We start from the raw sequence: 21,801 nt of genomic DNA, 5'->3' as shown, positions 1-21,801 counted from the left end.
ATAATGTATAATATAACCTATTGTTGTTACAACTCTATTGTGTAGCCTGCACCATCTTCATTATACGTATACCCTCTGTAATTCCACTGGTACCATACTTTTTTGCCATCATTATATCTATTGATAGTAAACGTAATACCTTCACCCTTTTCAAGTCTTGCAGCCTTGACAGGAAAATAAATAGGATACCAACTACTGCAGAAGTTGCTCCTGTCAACGTCAATTCGGTTTATGCTAATACTTACATGCCCATACAAGTTGCTTGTAAAGTATCCATAGAATCCTGAAATGCGACGGCCATGACTGTTGTTGTGAAAAACCAACTCTTTACTCATTTCTCTTGTTTCCAACTGCAGTGATGGATGTTCCCATGTCCACACCGAGGTTGGTTCATCCACTTCATAAAACCGTGTCAAATTCACCAAGTAGGGTCTTGTATTACTGGGAACTTCTATTGGTGTATATATTGGTTGCAAATAAGAAGTGTAGCTTTGTGGAATCATAATACGAGGACGACATCCTGGGCTGTTAAACCTTGACAAGATCTCAGGACACCCTTCATTATCACCAAATGAACCCAACATCTCTGAAACGAGGATGTCAGGAATGACTATAGATTCGACATCCCTAACGTCGGCCATGGTGAGGTGTACTTGATTGTTCCAGAACCTAACATTCTTGTCGTGTAATGTTTGGGTGCAAATTTGGTTCTTCTCATATGCAAATATTTTAATGTTGTAAGTGAACTCTTGTAACAATTCCATTAACTTGTCGATCAACTTGCCGTGACCAGGTCCCACAAAAAGGATCTTTATGGGCTGTTCTGGAGCTTCTTCTTTGATATCGTTAAGAGCAAGTTCCATAGCACTCTTATATTGTTCATATTTATTCTCATCTTTCTCGAACTCGGAGTATACTATAGAGAAAAGATCATCTCTTAGCGGCTGCAAAGGCTCTATCATTAAATTGTAGGTTGGTATAACTTTGATATACTTCAACCGTTCGAGATAGTGAGATGGAGAAGACTCAGATAGGAACACAGGAAGACTTCTATTTAGCATCTTGAGTAACGAAGCTGTGGATTTAATTCCATGTTCCACCATCCCAGAATTATGTAAAATCAACAGTATTGGTTCAGTTGACCAATACTGCAAGGTATTGTCGTCTATAGGACTTTCATCAATGGAAATTGCAACGTTTAGTCCTGGCACTTTTAAGTTTTCGTTCCAAATCTGCCAAGATGATATACCAGGACGTACAGGGATCATTATACAAGGATTCGACCATTTTTGCACCAATGCCTCCAAATACGGTCTAATCTCATGTGAATTCAATTCCATGAATTCGTTTTCAAAGCTGAAGACAAGAGAGTTGCTTGACTTGGGCAAAGCATCGTATCGTTCCACAAGATATTTGAACCAATTATCTATACCTTGGCCTTCCCAATGTAGCCAGACAACTAGATTCCGTTGGATGCGGGAGTCAAGATTTCTGATGTAGATATCAAAGTCTGTAGAATTGGAGTAGTTGCTCAATTGCATAAGGAAGAGTTGAGTGCCCCTTTTGAGTTGGTTTAGGATGTCATCGCTGGTCTGTCTATTCTTTAGGAAGGCACCAACGTACATGTGAACGGAATTTCATGAGAAGTTTAATATTTGCAAGAGTTAGATACTGCAATGAAAATACAATGAGAGCAATGAATGCAACAATGACAGATAAAACAAAGAATTTTAGCAAATAGTTCAATAATCACTTGCAATGAATCTTGTAGGTGAACAATGCTTCAATCAACAATCAAACCAACTCTACGAACCACAATAAATGTCAGTGCTTCGAGGAACCACGAGCAGAGACACTAACCAATGTACCTGTGCCGACGATTATAGCACTGTGACAATATCCTTGTGGCAATTATAATAGCACCGTGCCAGGTATCACAATAAAGTATGTTTTTAATACCAGTTACAATGCACAAGCCTAACCACACTAAAGTAATAGCCAATGGCAGCAATGGTCTAAAATAGCAATAACCGATTGGAGATCTGACAATTTCTTAGTTGATCAACTGACCAGTCCCAGTCATCTCAAGTCCAAGAACCTTTGTCCTTGATCAACTATCTTTCTTCTTAATTCCAAAAAGATAGCCATGGTTCCCAGAAGTCCAAACTTTTGAGTTCTACCAAGACGCTACCAGTTGCTAGAGGTACTCTCTCTTCTGACTAAGATCTGTTGGCCATCGAAGAGCTCCGTACCCATACATCAACTCCAACATAAGACCACCTACAGCTGTGGCCAATTACTCTCTGGCAACTTGTTTGTCCCTCCATCTGCCGATCTCTCCAACAACCCCAACAATATAATCTCGCTCCAGGAGTTTCCTCCTTGTTCTGTCTGATATATGCTCCATTTTATTGGGACAGTTCTTGTCTGCCCGTCGTCCTTCCAGTTTTTACCGATTCTCTGTGCTTAGTGCTCTCACTATGCCCGTTACTCGTATGCTTGTTGTCACTCAAACCACCCATCCACTCACGCGTCTCACTCTTTTTTTCGTGTGCTCTCTTCGCTTGTCGCCTCGTAACCTTTCCCTTTGCTTTAACCTGCGTGAACCTGGTGAGTGAGTATGAACTGTGAGGGTGACTCTGGATGTGCCTGAGCAGAACTATTGAGAGTGTGACAATGTGTTCTGTATGGATGGATTTTGTTTTTTCTACTACGCGCGATTGATTGGTAGTGATTAGTATAACGTTTGCTTCGTTGATGAATTGTTGTATACTGTGAGTGAGGTTGAAATTTAGGTTGATTTTTGATTTTGTATATCTTGTAGTTGATACTCGATATTTTGCACTTGACACTTGACGTATTTGGTATTTGTTATTTCGTAATCGAATCTCGTCTGCTTTGATATTTATTTATAGCATCACAAATATAATATTCAGAGGTGGCTTTTCCATTCGTTCGTCGATAATACTCCTTTCCCCTACGCATTTACTCCCTATTCATAACCACAGTTTTAATTCCAGTCCACAACCCTAACATCCCACAGCATCCCCAGAATGACAAACCCAAGATACTTAACTGACGCCGAAAGAGCGAAGGTTCTTGAGTTCCAGGACATGATCCATTACAGTCCCAGATACAGCGACGACACTCACGAATACAGACATGTGATGTTGCCCAAAAATATGCTCAAGGTTATCCCACAAGACTACTTCAACACCGAAACCGGAACCTTAAGAATACTATTAGAAGAGGAATGGAGAGGTTTAGGTATCACTCAGTCATTGGGTTGGTCTCACTATGAGACCCATGCCCCTGAGCCCCATATCTTGTTGTTCAAGAGACCTATAAACTATGGTCAGTGAGCTCACAGATCTTGTCAAACCAAAACCATACCATTGGAGGTTCAAAGAAGAGCAGAGTAATAGTTACCGGAATAGATAACACTTGACAGTTATCCTGCTAAAAGACCGCCTAATTTTCGTCATTCATAGGGAACCACATGAATGTGGATCCAAGAGGTGTCCAAGCGATGATTGTCCATTGGACAGAATCGCTACAGCTCGCTTCGTGCATCGTTTATTTTGTTATAGTTCAAAGTGTATAGTCTAGCTCTAGTTTGAGAGTTTGCACCATGCATAATAATGAAATATCCATATAAGTTATTAGAAGAACCTCACTCCAAAGGGAGTCAGATGGACTTGTACTTTGGAGTGCAATCCAAGAACCAGTTATTAGTCACGATATCCTAAGCTTATCTTAACATAGCTTGCAATACTCTATGAATTCTCAACTCTATACCAACCTTGACCTATCTACTTAAATTACATTGAAAATTTGATAATAATCTTCAATTTAAGTCTTCTACAACCTATACTCATCCATTACTCTCTTTTTCGTCCATAACCTTGTTAACTCTTTCACCTCATTTGCTACCATTCATAACCCATCACCCATTATCTTGTCTCACTGAGTTAACGCGTAGTGAAAAAAAGGCGAAAGTCAATTCACAGCCAAAAGAAGAGTAAGACAGTAATAAAGAATTAAGACACGAAAAGACGTGTAGTATAGATAGATAGCGTCTGCTGAATAGACAGAAAAGGGATACATCTTATAGGGTGTCAAAAAAAGAAGAGGAAATTTAAACCCACAAGATACAAATAGTAATAACTGCGATATATGGATGTCCATACTCTTCTTTCAGCTACAGTAATAATCTATTAATACTAGCAAAATCTATCAATCATAAAAAAAGAAGAATATGATATGACGCCGAACCAGAAAATCACGTCATCAGAGTTAAGATTGTTCCTAGATGATGTTAACAAGAATATTGGATACGACCAGAATACCGATTTCAAGAAACTCGTGCTTTATCTCTTCAGCTTTACTAACGATAAGCTAGTGAAGCTTTCCACGGTCATTGAACTGCCTAAAGATGAAGAGGAGTTACTTCACCGCTTGATAAGCACTATAGAACTAGTAATGAACAACCGCCTACATCTACTCAACATTGAGTTAAATGATGACGACTATAAACTGATCTACACTCCACCATCTAGAGATATAATAGCTCAACCAGCGACTTACTTGTTATATGACTGGTCAATCCTTTTTGCGTTACATCACATTTCAAACTTCCACAATCGGATAAATATTTTAAACCAGTTGAAGTCATTTGTAATCCATATCATCAACTTGGTGACAACTAAATTGCATAGCTTCAAATACATGAAGCACATTAAAACCAACTTGCTTGGACTACTAGAGGATAGTATATCATTTTTGATGAAAGATTTGTCAACAGCAAACTCTTTGTCATATAGAAAAAAGCTCATCATAACGGTGCATTTATTCTCGCTTTTGAACGACTACGATTTATCTAATAAGTTGCTTTTAAACCTGCTGAGTTACCAATTGACCTTTGACAGCTTTGGTAGAAAAATTTGGTTCATCCTAGGTGAAATTGACTTGGCTGCAACCATATCAAATCTACAGCTCATTGACAATCTTAAATCGATTGTGATACTCAACTTGACGGATAACTTAATCTTGAATGACTCCATTACTTGGAACCAGATCTCATTACTTCTTGATTGGGTTATTAAATACCTTTTATCCGACTTTAAAGATAAGCGGAAGTCAGTACAGTTTGAAAATATCAATTTGAATAAGACAGTCAGCTACACTCTTCTCAAAGTCTTTAAGTTATGCATTGAGAAAGATATTGTTCAGAACTTCGTAAACTGTCTTGGTTTCAAGAGCTTACTATTCAAATTGACTGGTAAAGGTGCGTCGACAAACTTTGCTGCTTTTCCCCCCACTATACTTAAGTCAGTCCATTTGATTAACTACTACTACAACCTTCATATTGAAAATATGACAGTAATTACTTCCTATAGGACGTCGACGAGAAATCAATATATTATAACTCCTTTTGATGACATCGAGCTTGACTCTTTAAGAATACAGCTAAATGATCTAACGTCTCCTGACTCCAATGTTCTTCCCTCACATTTGCTTCAATTCTTGTTAAACGATCAAAAATCTGAGAACTTTCCAGCGAACTCGACTGCATTTGTAAGTCCTAATTTTAACTACCTTGAATGGATCCAGAATGTCAGAAAGCTTACAGTAAACCCACATCCACAAGATGCAATTAATGAAATTTATTCGCAGTATACGTTATTAACTTCTTTGGGACATTTTCCCTGTTTAGTGAATAATGATTTCAACTTTAAAGTCAGAGAATGTACTAAATGTGGCAGTGGCCCCATGAATAAGAACTACTACGATGTCATAGACTTGGACAGAAAGTCTGTGTACGAGTCTCAGGAGATTTCTATCCTCTACAAGGACATAATATGTAAGTACTTTGTCGGCGCAAAGGGCAAACTTCTCCGTGAAAACCCTCTTTTGTGTTGCAATTTCTTATTGACGCTATTCAAGTTGTTCACGAGCTTCAGTCCCCCAAGAGGAACTATCGAAAACGATGTCGTTTTTAACTTCTTAATGGAATTGTTGTCCAATAACGATAACCGTGATGTCAGAATCCTTGTAACAAGGATATTACCTTTGTACTTATTACAACAGAAAGATAAGATCTTAGTGCACAATTTCAAGATTATATTTCAAAAAGTCTCCTCAATTGATTTTGGAAGTCAGAATAGAAGACATCTTGGTGAATCTACTATTAGGGCTCTCGTTGAAATTGCTATAATCTCTGATGGGGAGTGGCTTTGTGTTTTGTTCATTAAGTTGATAGACCTCTTTGGAGAAAATAATGATCAACACGTCAATTATGTCTACAATGGGTTTATTAATATTGCAGCAGCAAAATCGTTAGCACCATATAAATTACTATCGCCATATTTGCCCAGTATTGCTGAAATAATTATCAAGAAACCTCGAATATTTGGGAAGATCACTGAATTGTTAGGAATAACGAAAAAGTTTTTCCTTAACAGAACCCGAGAATACACTACGCCTCGATTATTGGAATATTACAAGTTCGACTTTATTCAAGATATTGCAGATGCTTCAAATATGACTAAATGGGATCTTGTGGCGAAGACGCTTCCGCGTATTATCGCCCTTTATTTGGTCAAGGATTCTCAAATCAATGAGAAGTACATCATCAGTGTATTGAGCAACATATCTCCCAAGTACAAGTTAGTAAGTTTAAGTGATTTGATTTCCAAGGTTGGCGAAATAACTTGGTACATTTTGCTACAAATCCAGTTTGATGATGATAATAATACATTTGTCAATGAAGATAAAATCCGAAGTGCATTAACTTATGTTGCAAAAATATCCTTACTGCAGAAAGGAAAGAAAGTAAAAGGGAATAAATTTGATTATATTGAATATCTCTTAGGCGAAAATGTTTTAGAATTGGTTCAGAAGTTTAGCGAAAACGTACATCACATAAAAGGAACAAAGCCCTACTTAGAGAAAGTAAGTTCGTTGCGTGCAGTAGAGTTCCTTATTAACAAAAATATTCAGGCTGTTACCACAGCACTAGGTCAGATATCAACGTGCTTGCAAGCGACTTTGGAAAACCCAGACTTTCAGATACATGCGTTGCGCTGTTGGAATGTCTTGGTGCAGAAATTACCTCCTAGTCATTTGATTTCATTGATTGATATCGTAATCTCCTTAATTTTCCAGAAGTTTCAAAGCTTTGATAGTGCCTCCAAAGATATATCAATTGATATCTTAAAGAAGATTTATGATGAAATCAAGGATAAGTATAACAGCTATTCCTTGTATTACCTCTCAATACCATTTTTAGACCACATTCAGGAATATAGGCCGATAAGTGGGTTCAAAAACGTGAGGCATATGTCGAGGACAACTATATTCCTGGAGTTCACAAGACGAATTCAAACAAATAATGAATATGTCGTTCGGCAAGCGTTAGCTGATTTGTTAAATTATTGCCAGAAATACCAAGCCAATTGTCAATTGGAATATTTTAAAGAACCTATTTTGGAACCTTACATAACTGATTTAATCAGAACAATCCTTGATACCTCCTCCCATTTTAAGAATAAGAATGACAAAATTTCGACTAGCTGTGCTAAGGTGCTCTCAGTGATAGGATCCTTAGATTCTAACAAGTTCAACTTCAAGTCTGTAAAGCTGCAAATTATAATTATCCGCGATTTCAAGGACTACAAGGAGAACAGTGAATTCTTAATAGAGTTCATTGAAAGTAAAGTGTTGAAAATCTTCTGGGCTTCTAATGATCCAATGAAGCAGTTGTTCTCGGCTTATGCAATGCAAAATTTTCTTCAAGTTATGCGTTTGGATCCACAGGTTTTAACCCCGTCCAGTCAAGAATTTCTCTCCGAAGTTTGGAATCAATTCAGTGATGTTGCAAAGTCCACTTTGACACCATTGTTATCTTCCAAATATGTTGCTCCTGTTTCACGCTATGAACCATTGAAGTTCCCTTACTTCAAAATTAGTATGAAGTTCGAGAGTTGGCTCATGGATTTTACTTCTAATTTATTGAAAAGACCAATAATAAGTGTTTTTGACACTGACATTGATCCGACAAAGCAAACTATTTTCCAAACATGCTCTAAACTCATTCGTGATCAGGATATATCACTTTGTCAATACTTATTAAAGTATGTTGCACTAAGCCATATCGTAAATGGAAATGAGGAGGCTACTATTGAAATTAAAGCTGAACTTTTGAACATATTGCATACAGACGCAAGTTCATCGTCTCCTGATAGGGTGGAGCTGCTAAAGGCGTGCTTTCAGACTGTTCTAGAAGTTTTGGACTACTTCAACGAGTGGGTATCGACCGCGACGCAGTATTTGAACAATTATTCATTGGAGGCTTCTGAATCAAATCGGATTAAGAAAAATATCAAATTTGTGAACGTCTTTCTTAGTTATATTCCTATGGACTTAATTGCAATCAAATCAGCAGAGTGTGACTCTTATGAAAGGACAATATTGTACTTGGAAAGATGCTATCGTGAAGGAAAAGTCGACGAACAGTTCCAGCTTGATAATTTGAATGTAGTGACGACCCTTCAATCAATGTACTCGAGTATAAACGATTACGATGCCTTGAACGGAGTTCTTAAGAAGTTTTCGACAAGCAATTTGGCAGAGAAATTAACCACTTTTCAATACAACGAGAGTTGGTCCTTGGCTCAGGAATCCTTTCGAGTCTTAGGATCAATAGGTGGAGAAGAGCAAAGGGTCGAAAATAATACGAAGTTGTTGAAATCTCTTAATGATAACGGCCTTTATGAAGATGTTCTTTTGACACTATCATCCAAAACAAATCCCAGTGATATATCTTCAATTCCACTTGACTGGTCTTTAGTTGGGTTGCAATCATCGGTCTATCTGGGTGATATGACGCAAATCAAGAAATGGCTATTTATTGTCAATTCTTTGGGTAAGCCACAAGATGTGGAGACTTTGATCAACTTTGAATTTGCCAAAGGGGTTAAGTTTCTCTCAGACGGTGACAAGATTGACTTCAAAAAATGCATGGATAATCTATACAGAATTATTGGAATTTCTCTACTCCCCTCGATCTCGTCCAGTTTTTCTAGGAATACGAATCTTATGAATCAATTGCATTCAATATATGACTGGAATCTTATCGTTTTGGCTGATTCAGAATATGATGACATTTCGAGAGAGGAAAATGAAAAGATACTTCGGGCCAGGTTGAACAACATAGATCAAGGTTTTGACACTCAATGGAAAATTCTTACATTGCATCGTGTCGCAAATAAAATGATAAATAACAATAAGAAGGTGTCTGAAATTCTCTTAAATTATTCATCATTGGCTCGAAAAAATAACAGGTTGGATATATCTACTAGTGCAATTGTGAGAGCTATGGCTCTAAATGATGATGGAGCAACAATAGAATATGCCAAACTACTATGGGCTCAAGGTAAACAGACTGAAGCTATCAAATCTTTGTCTGATATAATTGGTGATAGCAACTTCAAGGACTCTACTAGGAAAGCTGACGTTCAGCTACAATATGCCCAATGGCTAGACGAATCAAATCATTTATCTTCTCTGGCCATTATCAAGGAATACAATAAAACCATTGATCTCAGCCCCACATGGGAAAAACCATACTATGAGTTGGGTAAATATTATAACAAAGTTATGGAATCTACTACGGACCAATCAGGTTACTATGAGCAGCAAACTGTAAGACACTTTTTGAAAGCTTTGGCTGTCGGCAATTCATTTATCTTTGAAGCTTTGCCGAAGTCAATCACAATCTGGTTAGACTTTGCTCAGAGGAAGAATAGATCAAGGGAAGCTGAAAGGAAACTAAACCAAATTGTAGACGATATCAAAAAGTTTCTCACAACTATTCCTATCTACGTGTGGTATACTGCTATCACTCAACTATTGTCAAGAATCGTTCATGAACACCAACCATCATATGAAAAATTATCGTTTATTATCTTTAGCATTATCAAGCAATATCCTAAACATAGTTTGTGGTATGTCTTATCGCATGCAAATTCGAAAGAGCCGACAAGAAGTGGAAGAATAAACGAAATTTTGAGGACTGTGATGAATGGCAGCCTGGAGTTTGGTTCAAGTATAGAAAATGCCAAAGTTCTCTTTACTAGTTTGATTACAATAGCTAGTTTTAAAATACCGAAGTCTCCTCGTGCTAAGAGGTTATCTTTAAGCAAGGATTTTAAGGTAACAAATTTGAGTGTGCCCTACTCGTCGCTTGTGATACCTGTCCGTTCAAATCTCGAAATTCGATTACCAGCTACAAATGCTTCAAAATTCAATGCTTTTCCGAGGACTGCTTCAATTACATTTGACGGGTTTGATGATAACGTTAATATCTTCTTTTCCTTACAAATGCCGAGGCAGGTAACAATACGAGGATCAGACAATAAGCCATATAGGTTAATGGTCAAGAGAGATGATACCAGAAAGGATGCTAAAGTTGTTGAGCTCACTACGATGATTAACCGTATGTTACTTTCCAGTAATGAGGCGCGTAAAAGAGGGTTGCAAATTCCTAATTACTCGGTCATCCCATTAGCGGAAAACATGGGTGTTATTGAATTTGTACAAGATGTACAGACCATGAAAGGTATTGCTAGCGAACAACGCAAGCGTATGGGTAAGTCGTTGAATGAAAGAAAGATCTTCATGAAATTAGACGAGGCACAGAAGATTGTGAAAGGTTCAAAGCCATCAGACCCAGAACCGTTAAATAGACTTGTGGAAATTTTCAAGAAAATATGCGATGAAAACCCACCAGTTCTTCACAATTGGTTCATTGACCAATTCTCGGATCCAACAACATGGTACTTGGCTAGAAATGAGTTCACGCGTTCCTCTGCTGTAATGTCAATGGTAGGTTATATCATTGGTCTAGGTGATAGGCACTGTGAAAATATTCTTTTCTTCAAGAAAACCGGATCAGTCTTGCATATCGATTTTGATTGTTTATTTGATAAAGGAGCAACCTTGCCTACCCCAGAAATAGTCCCATTCAGATTAACACAAAATATGATTGATGCCATGGGAATCTGCGGTATAGAGGGAAGTTTTAGAATAACCTGTGAAGTTACGGGATCTGTATTACGAGAGAATGAAGCTCCGTTAATGAATGTCTTGGAAACATTATTATACGATCCCTTACTAGATTGGAAGAGTATTCAAAAGCCTGAAGCGCATTTGTCTAAAGTTAGAAGAAAAATCAGAGGTTTGGTCAACGAGAAAGAAGGTTTACCTATGAATATTCATGGACAAGTTGACGTCTTGATCCAGGAAGCTTCTTCAGTGGAAAGACTATCGCAGATGTATGGAGGGTGGTCTGCCTATGTCTAATGCGTATTCAATTCTCTGTATATATGTATAGTGACTTCATTGAAGTCTTAATCTAAATGTATTTAAAGGTCTAAAATTTACTGAAGCCAGCTTCAAGTTTTCCACTTTCTGCTTCAAAGGTGTTGTTAGAAGAGCCTCTAGATGGGGTCTTTTCTAGTGGCACCTGTCTAGAGGGAAGTTTTGGTGGGGGACCAGGAGGAGGCGGTCTTCTATGTAATGAATGCTGATGTTCCAAGCCGTGGGTAGAATGGCTAGTGGAGTTGGCTAATGTCGTAGCAACAGTAGCACTACGTTGAGATGAGGGAACGGCAGAACCTCGAACAGGTGAAACAAATGGGTTGTTCGAAATCTTGGACGGGTCCATGTTGGTGTTAGCAGACAAGTCCAACTTCTCCGTGATCAATTCGTCCTCCCGGGGTGGCAAAGGTGGGGGTGTTCTTGGTACCGTCACGTTGTCCAAACCTGTAAGGCTCACTTTTCTTGAAAGCGGCTTGCTAGGTGGCTCTAAAATGTCATCGTACTTTCCAAACTCATATGATGGCATGTGAGTTAGAGGAGGTTCAAGGGGAATTGTCGGCTTCGGGAGATCTGGGTTAGAGTTTTTTCGAGGCACTCTGCGATTCAGAATCATCTCTGGTGGCTTATAAGGCTCTGGTTCCTCCTGGGCTGCCTTTTCGTCTTTGAAGTACCACTTTCCAATCTTTTTAAGGGTATTCATAGTAGCTGAGTTCTTATTGTTCGTAGATGGCGTTAGTACACTCTGAGTTTCACTTTTGATCAGCTGCGAGTCAGCAATGAGAGTAGATGCCAGAGAAGTCTTCTTTTTGATTCTCTTCGATAAGTCTGTGAGTGTGTTGGAAAGTTTGCTTTTGTTAAGACTTCGAAAAGTCAATTCTGATTTGGTATCAAGATCGCTGAAAGTCTCTCTCTCGTAATCATTTGAATTGGCGGAGTTCAAAGTCTGCAAGTCCAGGTCTGCCATGTCATTTCCTGGTCTTGCACTTGGATCCCATATTCCTCCACGGTATATTTCATCCATTGTATCGTAGAAGACTATATCGTCCCAATGGGGAAGAACGAGACTATCTTTTATGGCTTCCTTAAACTTCTTTTCAATCGAGTTGGTAATAATATTATATGTCATTTGTCTCGAGGAAATAATAGGTTCTATCTTTAAGTTCATTATGGGCTCCGTTTCAAACGTGTACCAGAGTCTTTCAGAAGGTGGAGGTTTTATTTTGATCAATATAGGACCTTCGAGTTTGCTTAACGTTATATTAAGCAATAAATCCACTTCCCTGGTTTTAAAACGAGCACCCAAATTGATATTGACCTTTGTGGCTATTTGCAATGATAAATTGCCATGGTAGGTTAAATATACTGACACTAAGACAGTTCCATCTGGAGAAATTTCCTTCAAGCTGGGGTATGTTAAGAAGGGAGCAGAATCTCCCGGATAGATGGATTTAATCAGAAACTTGTCCAAAAAGCCGGGAGTTTTAATCTTGTTAAGTTTCTTAGCAATTTTTGTATGGAGATAGTTTTCTAGCGTCTTTGTTCCTTGCAAAGATAAGAACAAACGACCAATCAAAGCATTAAACCATTTTGTTTGTAATTGTCCTTCCGAGGAATATAACGTTTGGATCAAGTCGATCATATGCTTTGTCTGAAAATGAAGTGTTTTGGCGTATACTTGTGGATCTATAACTTCGTGAAGGTCGCTATTTGTAGTCAATTTGGTTGCTCTAACAAGTGTAAAATACCAGTCCTCTTTATCGGCGTTGATATCAGTGTATAGAAAAAACGAACCTTTTGGTGCAGATTCCTCGCGTGAGGTAAGTGTATTAAGCTTTGACGACTTTACCATAGCAATTGCTGAGCTCTTTGTAAATAATTGACCATCAGGAAGGTCTCTTGGCCACATTGAAATGAAGTATGAGGAGAGCACGATGACGTGTTTAACATCCTTAAGAGTTTCATCCTTGTAGAGGAAAAGGTTTCCGTGCTTTAGAATAGCGTAATAGCGATGCTTCTTCTGACTAGATTTTACTTTGTCGGCTGATGGAGATTGGATAACTGGGGGTTGCTGGAAGTTGCTGGAAAGACTTGGGGAAGTGGCGGCAGGTTCTAATATTGAATTATTGCTAGATGGTTGTTGTAAAGTTGTTGCTGAAACTGCTGAAGAACTTGGGGCAAAAACAGAATTCGTTTCACTGGCAATTCCATTGGTATTCATATTCGTCATTCCTAGAAGAGTACTTGATATATTATTCAGAAGACTGTCGAACGAGGTGGAACGGGATCTGCTGAGTCCACCTCCAGCAATTGTATTGTTCGTACTGCTAGAATTGTTGTTATTAGTGTTGTTTGCTGAATCTTTCTGAACCAACTTGTACAAGGAAGAATAAGCACTTTTATTCTCGTTGCTTTCGCTAATCGTCTGCGTGGTTGACGAGATGTCATCAGGAGAATCCAAATACTCCTGGGTAACGATAATCCAACCGGCTTTGTAGGCATCTAGTCCTGACAGGGATGTCTCTTCTATTTCGCCTGCTTTCAAGTATTCACTGCCCACTTCGTCGGCTTCTTTGGCTGGTTTTTCGTCATGATCTGGATCAGTTGACTGTAGTATGGGATGTAGATAGACGAATACCAATAGCACCACTGGAACAAAGGTGATACCACCAAAAATATACACGTAGAGCAACGTTAGTAACCCCATGGTGATCTAATGGTAGCTTCTGTGGAGTTTTGACGCGTATTCTATTGAGATATACTGGTGTCTTTATGAAACTCTACAACATAGCCTAATCCTATCAACTTCTTTACAGCCATAGAATCCGTGGTTGCTGTCATAAATGCGATCCGGGGTATGGGCCTTTTATCCAGGTGATAGATGTCACGTGATAAAGAATCTCTTGGTTTTGTTTTCTGCCTCGTTACTTCGATCTTTTGTTTGTTTCTTCTTTCCTTCTTTTTGCCTCCCTCACTCTCGTATTCCCTACCCACCGCCCAGATATGATAGAGTCCGCGCTCAAAATACACGACCTGCCGCCGTAAATTTGTTAACCTCTCAACGCCTTCGCAGCTCCTTCCCCATCAGGAATGTCCGACATGCAGCCTGCATCCACGACGGCGATTAGCGGGCAGAAAAAATTTGCAAAAATCGAGAAAAATTTTATGCTAAGCGGAATAAGGCATTTTTGCAGAGAGTAATTAAAATTAGCTTGCCTAGCATTGGCCGTGGAGTGAACGGCGATTGCAGGAACGAACGCGGGCGTGAGTTGACAAAGGACGTATAGGGGTCGGGAGCGGCGTTAAAAGTGGCAAAAACCTGCTTTAGGTGAAAATCTGATATTTTTACGGGGTATTACCTACGTGAATATGCATGGTAATTTAGGGAGTAATTCGGGTACAGTCGATTTGTTGGTTCAAATGAAAATTCTACACTAATGTCACAAGACTTAGTGGAAGGTCAGAATTACAGATATTAGGTTATTCAAATGGTTTGTATTTATTCTATTCTTATTCTAAAAACTAGTATCCATTCAGATATTGCAAAAATGACAATTTTCTGATCAAATATAGAAAGAAAGTACTGATAAGGCGATAACAGATCTAAGAATAGATGCTGGATCGATGCAATAAGTTAAACACAAGTAGAATCCGTAGTAAGCAGCACACCCCATGCAAAAAGTAGTAATAACTGAAGTAAAAAGACATTAAAGTACACCGGGCGAATTAAAAAGATGAGTAGTATCAAATAAATAGGAAATAGGGTGGTGATAGTGTAGATGTGTGCTTACTAGGTACACGCGTAAGAATTCTTACAAGAAGAAGTCGTTGATCAATAAGTTTCCGGTACCAACCATTTCACTGGCCTTGCCAGAGAGGATGGACCTTTTGTTCAAGTACTTGAAGAGCTCGTGGTTACCGTTGACATCGATGGAGACACTGGAACCATTGGAACTAAGTCCGTTGGTGGAATCATACATCAAGCTAGGTAAATCCACGGTTGAGGCTGGAGACAATGGAGACACGGCACCAGACTCAAAACCATCATTGTTCAAGGATAAATTGAGGTTGCTGTGATTCTGTCTGTAGTGGAAGCTCATCTTGTTAGAGAGCTTTGGGAAGTAAAGGGATGATGCTTTAGTCTCCTCCTTCTTGGGAGGAGCTGGCTTGTCCGTTGGAGACAAGGCTTCGTCACTTGAAGAGTCATCAGTGAGCTCGTCGTAGGAAAAGTAGTCGTCAAAAGTGTAGTCACTTCTAGAAGAACCGGAAAAGTTAACGTTTCTAAAGAAAGGAACTTCACTGGTTGATGGTGTTTGAGGGGATTGAGGAGTGGAGTTGGAAGCAGAGGCGATGGTAGATGCATTACTGTTGTTGTAGATGCTGTTGTTGTTGGCTTCGTTCTTGTTAAGCAATGCAAAGGATGAGTTATCATTGTAGATCTCAATAGGAGACTTTCTGAACTTAGAATAGTACAGTCTTATGTTGTCTTGGAGAATTTTGGTGAAGTTGAGAGATGTAAGTTGGTTCTTCTTAGAAGATGGTTGGTCATTGTCCTCATCATCTTCATCTATGTCATCGTCTTCGTACTCATCTTCATCAACGTCCTCGTCGATGTTGTCCGAGGCGTCTTGTTGATTGGTATTGCTGATATTCAAACTGTTATCATTCACGAGTTCGTTCAAAATATCATTGTTCAAGTTAGTCAAACTCAAGAGCTTCTCGACAGGGTCTATCTTGTCCGAGTTCACCTCTTCGACAACAACTCTTCTCTTCTTGAGATTGTTGGAGTCATCATGTGCTTCCGAGGCCGTTCTCTTGGCGATAGGGGCACTGGTGGCTAATTGTTTCTTGTTAGTGGTGTCGCTAAGACATGCTCTCACCTTTGGAGTGAGGGTACGAACACGAGTAGACTTACGAAGGGAAGACATGGCTATACCAGGAATGCAAATCGTATGAGAAGTAAGAGAAGTGGTCAACACTGTATGTGGGTGTTAAAGCTCAAACGTAATAAACTTGTTTATGATATTAATACTGTTGATCAATACAATGTTGATATTGTAAAGGAATCGCAGGGTTTGTAGTGTTTGCTCGGCCTTACAGTCTTGTTATCCTGACTAAGGAAATTATGTCAAGCTTGTCTAATCTCAGAACTGGCTGAACCGACCTATATATATATTTGTCAATCGTCAATCCGTAAAAATCCCAGATATATCCACCTCTAAATACTCTCCCATTCTTCCCTATAGCTTTTTGCTATTCCGTTATATAGAAAAAAATTTTCACGCCGCACAGGAAAAAATTTTGTTTTTTCCATTAGTTTTTTTTTCCGGTCTCAAGAAATCTGGAAATCGTTTATGGAAGGCAGAATGGAAATTGGTCTCAGAAAATAATATTAATGATGGTACATGTAGTGTATAATATGTTAGCCCACTCAGTCATACTTTTTGCGGAGAGTCTACTATTGGGTTGCAGTAGTAATATTAACCGGGCGAAAGTACGAACAGTGAGTAATACACTGTGCAAACGGATAGAAGTCCGAGCAGTGGGATTCTGTAAGAGGAAAAATCCCAGCTCGGGGGGAGGGGGGGCGTACGCTGCGGCTAGTGGAGCGTCACATCATGCTTGGTACATACATACTTATTACTTCCTGTTGTATACATATATGGAGACCATGGGGCGGGAGGTGGAAATATGACTTATCTTTACACCCCTCCAATTTCAGCGTAAGCCATTGTGCAAGGGCTGTAGTACATGTAGGAGACGTATGTACCAGGCAAATGAATGACAAGCTCCAAAGTTTAACACAAACGCTTGTATAGAGGGATAACAAGGAGTTGGCCCCTTGAACATCTTGGCTCGAAATAGAAAACTACATCAAATCGATATTATTTCAGCAAAGCCATTCTGAGGATATTTTTTATCTGGATTATTTGTCATGCAGTAGTAAAACCGTAATTCCTTTTGGGAGTCCTATGCAGACTGACATAATCTCTTGACAAACACATTTTTACGCTCTTCACTATTGCCGACCCGCGCCTAGAGATAATAAAGGGGGATAAGAGAACCCACAGGGGGTAGCAAACAACTTGTTCCAAAGCAATTTCAACCATAAAATTGCTTAATCGGACTTACAAAGTCAATGGACTTCTTCTAATGCTCCCACGGTATCACCATCGTGACTAACCGAATTCAATCAAAGGGACTTTGTTTACGACACAGGTTGTCGAGAACAAAGTGAAATTAGGTTGTTTTGTGATACTTCTGTCTATTAATTTCATATCATGTACAGATTAAACCTACAGTGCGCACATTCTATAATCGAAATAATAAGATAAAACATAAACATAGTAAGGATATTATCTGTTACCTTCGAAGGCCCAATAGTGTTCTCCTCAATCCAAAATCCATATTTTTAGGGATTGCTTTTGAGCGTATAATTAAACTATAATTACAACATAGAACAATCTTAAATCGCAAGCTCTAAGTTGTACTATGGTCTACTCCTCCTTTCCTTTGATCAGCAAACTTTAGCATTCTTTCGAAAATGACCCAATCCAAAGCTTAATGTGGAATACGAAAGTCTCGAGACTGGGGGCCGGCTGAACTGTAGACACATGGAAACTCTCGCTTTCGCATGCTGCATGCGTGCGCTTAACCCCTTTGGCAGCATTCTGTTGAACACACCCACATAAAACAAACTATGTTGCAGTACCATTGCTTGACCGTAGCCTTTGTTCAATGCAAAGCACCAACTACATTTCCACGAGGACCAAAACGTGCATAAGCTTCGAAGATGAAATTGTAGCTATTTCCGCTTTTATAAGCTTACTCGCTGGCCGTAGTCGTCTTATCTTATCTTATCATGTATCCGATAAATATGTAGTTTCACACGTGTAAAGCAAAGTCCTGATGGAGGTGCGTCTGTCGATTTTCAGCCCAGACGAAGTAAACTTTTGCTCTAATTAAACTTTAATTTAGTGATGTAGATCGTATTACTATTCATTAAATGTTAGGGGTGATTAAGAGGGGAGAAATGATAAATACATCAAATTATGGTTTACTGAAAGAAAATAAATGTATTTGACACTATACACAAAGGATTGGACTTGAGGTATAATAAATTAGGGGTTAAGGAATATGTTCCACCGTTGGTTGATAACACAAATTGTTCGATTGTTCGTATATTTGTTCACTGCAGCAAATTCGAACACGGGAGTGGTTGTATGATTTAGCTAATGGAAATGTAAACCTCCACCCAAATTCTTGTTTAGTGTGAGGATTCGATCTGCAGACTCGAAATAGGTGCATGAACATAAAAACACGATATGCTGATAGACTTCACATTAATATTTCAAATAGAGTTCTTAGCTGTAGATTTGTTCATCGTATCAATCATCGTATCAAGAGCTATTATTCCAATTGGCTTTCCAACAATAGTTCAGGATAGGAAATATATCACCTTAACTCAAAATAACCAAGCTTTCTTTTCTGGATTGCATTTGAGATTTACGATTTAAGGGCAAGAAAAGACCCAGCTGTGTTGGATCCTGTGTGTAATAAAGGTCCATACTTCCATAATAAGGGTAGAAAATAAAGGAGTTTGCATCAATAGATCTGGAAAAGTGAACAACTCCTCAGCATTCCACCCCCACTTTTCAAACTGGATATCATTCAGGGCTGGTTTTGGTTCGAAACCACCCTCATGAATGCTTTGTTGTCGATCGGAATGTTGACCTTTATTCTCGATATTCTCCTCAATAGCGGCGTGGAAAGTCGAAAAATTTACTTGATTCTAGAAAATATACCATTACGTATAGCCAGCTCCTCATTGTCGACCTTTTCTGATGTCTTGAATAGGGAGTCCTGAGGTACAATTCTTCGAGGATTTCTTGAAAATCTACAACTCACACCCCTCTTTCCATCTAGAATGGTTGGCAGAGGGGTATTGAAGAGACTAGACTATGGGCTACGTACTTCCTTCACATAATGGTATTTTCCACGTCATTAGAGATGACCATCAACTAAACTCCATAAGGATCTTCGATCTTGATCTTCCAGGGGGCGGGCCGGGTTGCAACCCTTGAGTGTGTTCACAAGCTGATTGCAAAAGGACAACCCTCTTTTTGTAGATATGATTTGAAACCTCCCCTTTGATTTCGCTGACACTATCCGTTTTGGTTGATCTAATTTTTGTAAATGAGGAGTTATTCTCATGCACAGAAAGATTCCGCACTTCCCAAAAATGGCAACTGCGAGATTTTGTCCTCTTTATTTTATGTACTTAAAGCTAAAGAAAAAGAAATTCAGAAGTCACGTGATCTCACATCTACAGGTGAAACTTACTTGGAGTTCGCAAATGCTACTGCTATCTGAAATTATGTGTGGACAATTCAGGGGCGGAAACCGACTTCCACGTATTCAATCGATATACAACAGGGCAATTGGAGCCATACCCCCTAAGATGCCATTTAACCGCTATACGTATTCTGGAATCTTCATAGCGCTCAGATTGCTCTCTCTCCTCAGTTCTACTGCGTCCAGTTCCCGGTATTTTGTGCCACCTCTCTTCTTTGCGAGAGGATCACCAATCTGCTTTGTCACCCGTAAAACTTAAAGTGCTCCTACTCTCTGGCACACTCAGCTTTTGGCTCCTTATACTACATGCAGAGTACAAGCAAGGAGTAAAAAAGAAATTTGTATTTTTTGCGCACAGTTCGACTAAACCTGCTCTTTTCAGATTGTCCCTTAGCAAGTACAGTACAGTCATTTTTCCATGGAAGTTTGCGAGATATCCGTGATTACGAGGCTATGGAAAAACGCCAGATGGTTACGTGCCATGATTAATGTAGGAACGACTAGGTAGGTTCATGTGGACTAAGAATGAGTTCTAACATGAGATAGTCGAGCCCCAGATAAGCATTAGAGATAAAGGAAAATGGCTACTTTCATTATCCGTGACTGAAATGAAATTAATATTAGACATGAAGCTGTAGATCGTAAGTCGTGACACTTGAAATAGTCCAAAGTAGTAATTTCAAGTACTTTAAAAGAACTGTTGATAGTTGCTGCACCTTGGGCTCTTGACCTGCTTTGCCGAACTGAGAAAGCGAAAATCCTTAAACTTGGAGATGGGCCCATGGGATTTACCAAGCAAGTAGTAACTCCTAACCAGTACTTAATGCAGTTGATGCACTCGTTACTTACATGAATCAGATATAGAGTGCAATCGGCGAAACGCACGTCTTTAGATATGAATTTGTTCTTTAAAAGCATTACTGATAGAGAAATGAACTCGGGTATCATTTAGGATCCCCTTTACCATTTTGGATGACATCTTACATGATTTCATGCCATGTCTGCAGCCAATGGACATATTGGCATGTCATGAAGCATGACTGAAACTTACCTAATGCTGAAATGAATCGGATACTCACATATTCGAATATTACAGTAGAAATATTCATTAGAACATTACGTCATAAATTAGTGTTTGCAGTCAAAGTGGAACCACTTTCTGTTTTTGTGTCACCATTTAGCACCTTTCTTATACCCTCTATAACATCATTACTGTGAACATATTTTCAAACATACTTCATCTATTCTTCGGCTGACTATATTGCTTCGGTTCGGAGTTTCTTCGTGAAGTTCACTGGCATCCGTCAGTAGTTTCCCACATGTGTCTGTAATGGCCCAAAAAGCAATTTCTTGAAATACAATTTTTGGACTTCTTCGTTGCATTGCCAAGTGGATGTGAATAGCTTAATCCTGGAAATCAGCGTAGTCTCTACTCAACTGTAGATTAGGTGTGCGTTTGAAGATTACTACAACTTCAAACTAAAAGCCCAAACTGCAATATTGAAACAACTTCTAACTTCCAGCTGCTCGAATAGATCTGGTTCTTTGAGTACAAATCTTCCAGACTAACGACAACAAGTTCTATTAGGATTGAAGTATGGTAAAAGAATACAAGAATAACCAGTTCTGCTTTACCGCTTTCAGTTATATTACAAGCATATTCCAAGAATTTACTGTTGGGGTACTACTGGTACCTGAAACTAAGGAGACTCTGCCAGCATATTCTAAAATTCTATTCCATTGGTAGTAGAAGGGGTGTGTCAACAAGGCTAATAAAAGACTTGGTTTCATTGCATTAAGGGTGGATGTTGAGCCTGATCTGTGTAGACTATTTTGTAGTTAGCCCATTTACTATATCGCAAATCTTTTTCCTGATTAAAACAATTCTCTAATCAATTTCTTACTGCACAGATATAATGTGTGAATGATTTGGGTTTTAACACTCATGTTGCAAATTTGGGCTCTTCAAATTGCATCAAAATACTTGATAAAGGGCAATTATAGACGGCTCCTTATGCAGGTTGCTGCAAAAAGAAAAACCACTTCGTATAAGCTTCATTCGATAGG

The 21,801-nt window shown here is 38.9% G+C and overlaps 5 protein-coding genes across 5 annotated transcripts; 2 read left to right on the top strand and 3 right to left on the bottom strand. All coding sequences in view use genetic code 12, as the record gives it.

Annotated features, from left to right (window-relative positions):
• Positions 1–26: 26 nt before the first annotated feature.
• On the bottom strand, positions 27–962 carry RJT20DRAFT_94640 (methyltransferase family protein; the record flags this gene model as incomplete). Its single annotated transcript, XM_064921543.1, has 1 exon — positions 27–962. One exon carries the CDS (start codon positions 960–962, stop codon positions 27–29), a length of 936 nt encoding a protein of 311 aa, XP_064775164.1.
• Positions 963–3,053: 2,091 nt separating this feature from the next.
• CKS1 (cyclin-dependent protein kinase regulatory subunit) lies at positions 3,054–3,362 on the top strand (the record flags this gene model as incomplete). Its single annotated transcript, XM_064918312.1, has 1 exon — positions 3,054–3,362. One exon carries the CDS (start codon positions 3,054–3,056, stop codon positions 3,360–3,362), a length of 309 nt encoding a protein of 102 aa, XP_064775163.1.
• A 450-nt stretch (positions 3,363–3,812) lies between these two features.
• Positions 3,813–11,399, top strand: MEC1 (protein kinase). The gene has a single exon (XM_064919874.1). The coding sequence runs from the start codon at positions 4,264–4,266 to the stop codon at positions 11,362–11,364; it is 7,101 nt and encodes a 2,366-aa protein (XP_064775162.1). The 5' UTR covers positions 3,813–4,263; the 3' UTR covers positions 11,365–11,399.
• Positions 11,400–11,433: 34 nt separating this feature from the next.
• On the bottom strand, positions 11,434–14,170 carry RJT20DRAFT_127225 (uncharacterized protein; the record flags this gene model as incomplete). Its single annotated transcript, XM_064916957.1, has 1 exon — positions 11,434–14,170. The coding sequence occupies exon 1, from the start codon at positions 14,084–14,086 to the stop codon at positions 11,435–11,437; it is 2,652 nt and encodes an 883-aa protein (XP_064775161.1). The 5' UTR covers positions 14,087–14,170.
• A 691-nt stretch (positions 14,171–14,861) lies between these two features.
• Positions 14,862–16,656, bottom strand: RJT20DRAFT_127223 (uncharacterized protein). The gene has a single exon (XM_064916956.1). The coding sequence runs from the start codon at positions 16,305–16,307 to the stop codon at positions 15,192–15,194; it is 1,116 nt and encodes a 371-aa protein (XP_064775160.1). The 5' UTR covers positions 16,308–16,656; the 3' UTR covers positions 14,862–15,191.
• Positions 16,657–21,801: the final 5,145 nt, after the last annotated feature.

This window comes from Scheffersomyces xylosifermentans (genome assembly GCF_036884685.1).
Source record: "Scheffersomyces xylosifermentans strain CBS 12540 chromosome Unknown RJT20scaffold_3, whole genome shotgun sequence".
NCBI classification, from domain to species: Eukaryota; Fungi; Ascomycota; class Pichiomycetes; order Serinales; family Debaryomycetaceae; genus Scheffersomyces; species Scheffersomyces xylosifermentans.
This window is presented reverse-complemented; position numbering and strand designations above follow the sequence as displayed.